Source organism: Arachis ipaensis, chromosome B06 (assembly GCF_000816755.2).
Source record: "Arachis ipaensis cultivar K30076 chromosome B06, Araip1.1, whole genome shotgun sequence".
Classification (NCBI taxonomy): domain Eukaryota; kingdom Viridiplantae; phylum Streptophyta; class Magnoliopsida; order Fabales; family Fabaceae; genus Arachis; species Arachis ipaensis.
This window is the reverse complement of record NC_029790.2, coordinates 126,490,152-126,492,378: the sequence shown is the minus strand read 5'-3', so window position 1 is coordinate 126,492,378 and position 2,227 is coordinate 126,490,152. Positions and strand designations below refer to the sequence as shown.

At 32.8% G+C, this 2,227-nt stretch overlaps 1 protein-coding gene across 1 annotated transcript; it reads right to left on the bottom strand.

Moving 5' to 3' along the window:
- Window positions 1,637-1,992, bottom strand: LOC107648481 (protein RADIALIS-like 3). Its single transcript, XM_016352328.2, has one exon. The coding sequence runs from the start codon at window positions 1,890-1,892 to the stop codon at window positions 1,647-1,649; it is 246 nt and encodes an 81-aa protein (XP_016207814.1). The 5' UTR covers window positions 1,893-1,992; the 3' UTR covers window positions 1,637-1,646.

The following is a 2,227-nucleotide window of genomic DNA, read 5'->3' as shown; positions in this document are numbered from 1 at the left end:
AGTGAAATTAACTTGGATTTGAAAATTACCTGAGTAGAGTGGATATTTATATATATATGCACTACGGTAGATGGCCGTTTAAGAGTGTGAGGTTCTGTACGTTGCAGGTCGTTTAGTAGGAGGGTTGTTACTCCTTGTGTGAGGTTAAATTCCGCTCAACTTGCGGGATTATATTTTCGAGAGTTGAGAGTTTTTTAGTGTTCTTCAAGTCAGGTCGAGTGGCAGGTTATGAAACCCGACTGGGCATAGCTGACCCAACTTGGTGGTTGGGGTGGTTTTATTTTGTTTCAATGCTCGGAAAATTGTTTTTAGTGGCTATTTGTTTTAATTTTATCGACAATAACAATAGCCACCACTAATGTATTTATCGGCAATTACACATTAGCCATTTTATGCTTTATTGCTAAAAAATTTTAACAATTATATAATTATCAGTAAAGACTTTTTTTGGGTCATGCATGAACATTTTCTAATTTGATGTTGCTATCCAGAGAGAGCATTAGAGAATTTTCTTTTTTTTGAATGTTTTCCTATGTGTAAGAGAAAAGAGTATCTTTTTGGGTTATAAGAGAGAGTATTATTGATATCTTGATGTGTACAATAAAAAAACTAAAGTTCTTCTTAAAAAAAGGTAATTTAGTTTCCGTTTTAATATTGTGTGAAATTAATAATAGAACTCAATAATGACCTATAATTCATGTAATCAACCTCAATAAGTTTTTTTTCCTTTAGTCGTTGTTGTGAAAATTTTTAATTTCTCATTTCGGTATTCTAGATGCGTCGTAAGTTGGTAATGAGATGAACAGTAGTCTATCAATAAATAGTGACAGATTTTCAAAATCCTTTGTTAACAAGTTACAAACACCATTTTAAAGGCACACAATATCTGTAGATAGCATGGGGTGAAAATTTCGCCAGTAAATTTGTTGGAAACTCTAGTGTTTCTAGGAGTATTTATCTTGGCTTTGATGTCCCTTTTGTGTCGCAATACACATGAGGCTCAAATATGAACAAAATCTCTTGTAATTCTCTTGTCTAAATATGTTAAGAGAAGTATTTTTTATTCTTATCAAGAGTCACTATAACATAAAAATCATGTGTGTCAGATAAATATCAAATAAGTTATTAACTAGTTCAAGAGACACATTTGATGTACATAAAAATTATATCTTTATTAATGATTTGAATCAGGATATTTATTTATCCTTGTTTGATTGAAAATAAATTAAAGTAGAACAGGGAATCAATGTACTTGATTCTTATGACCTATACTCCACTGCTATAGTACTTGGAATAAAATTACACCTATATATGGTCCTATAAATGTTGCTATTTGCAAAGAAAAAACGCATAAATTCTTTCTTGTCACTGCCAATTGGTCAATTGTGCTTCAGGTTTCCCAGCCTACAACTGAAAGAAAGAGACAAACAAGGAAAAAGTTGCCAATGCAAGAGTTATTTACAAAATAATATTTAAAAGATAATAAAAAATCAATTCAAATAATTTTAAATTATTTTATTTAATATTTATTAATTATCGTTAAAATAATTGTGTATATAATTAGCTATATATTGGTTATAAAACTGTTGGCTAAATAACATGATTCAAGAATTTACTAAAATATGCTTATTTTGACCTCTTTTGAGCTAATTAGAGCCTCCATTTGTCTTGTACTTTGGAAATGGCACTTGCCCAGATTCTATGTAGCCAACATCTCGGAGGAGAAGTTCGTAGTGGCGCTTAACTTCGTCGGGAGTTTTTCCGCCAACGGCGCGAGCAACGTTGTACCACCGGTCAGGGGTGTCCTTATCATAGACCGCCAATGCCCTTTCAAAGGCCTTATTGTCTTTAGCACTCCATGACCCTGAAGATGACATTGAACTCGATGCCATTATATTTATATAAGAAGGTTTTTGAATGAGGCAGGGTGAGCGGGCTCTATTCTAATAAGACTCGGAGGAATTGAAGAGCTGATGTTTGAAGAGAGGATGGTAACGTGTGTTCCTATTTATAAGGAGAGAAATGGAGTGTTCAAAGCTAGTTAGTTGGTAAGTATAATGTTTGGCCAAACGAAGTAGAATTTCAATTATTTGTTTTCTTAGGAGGAACCACAGAAAATAGAGCAGGACCAAGAATTTGGAAAGCAATATGGGAGAATCCGCATCTAACTACAGTTAAACAAACATAATGAATATATAGGACTTACCAAAATTACATAAATCCCTTC

Coding starts and splice junctions, on each gene's coding strand:
- LOC107648481 (XM_016352328.2), bottom strand. CDS start 1,892: ATGGCATCGAGTTCAATGTCATCTTCAGGGTCATGGAGTGCTAAAGAC.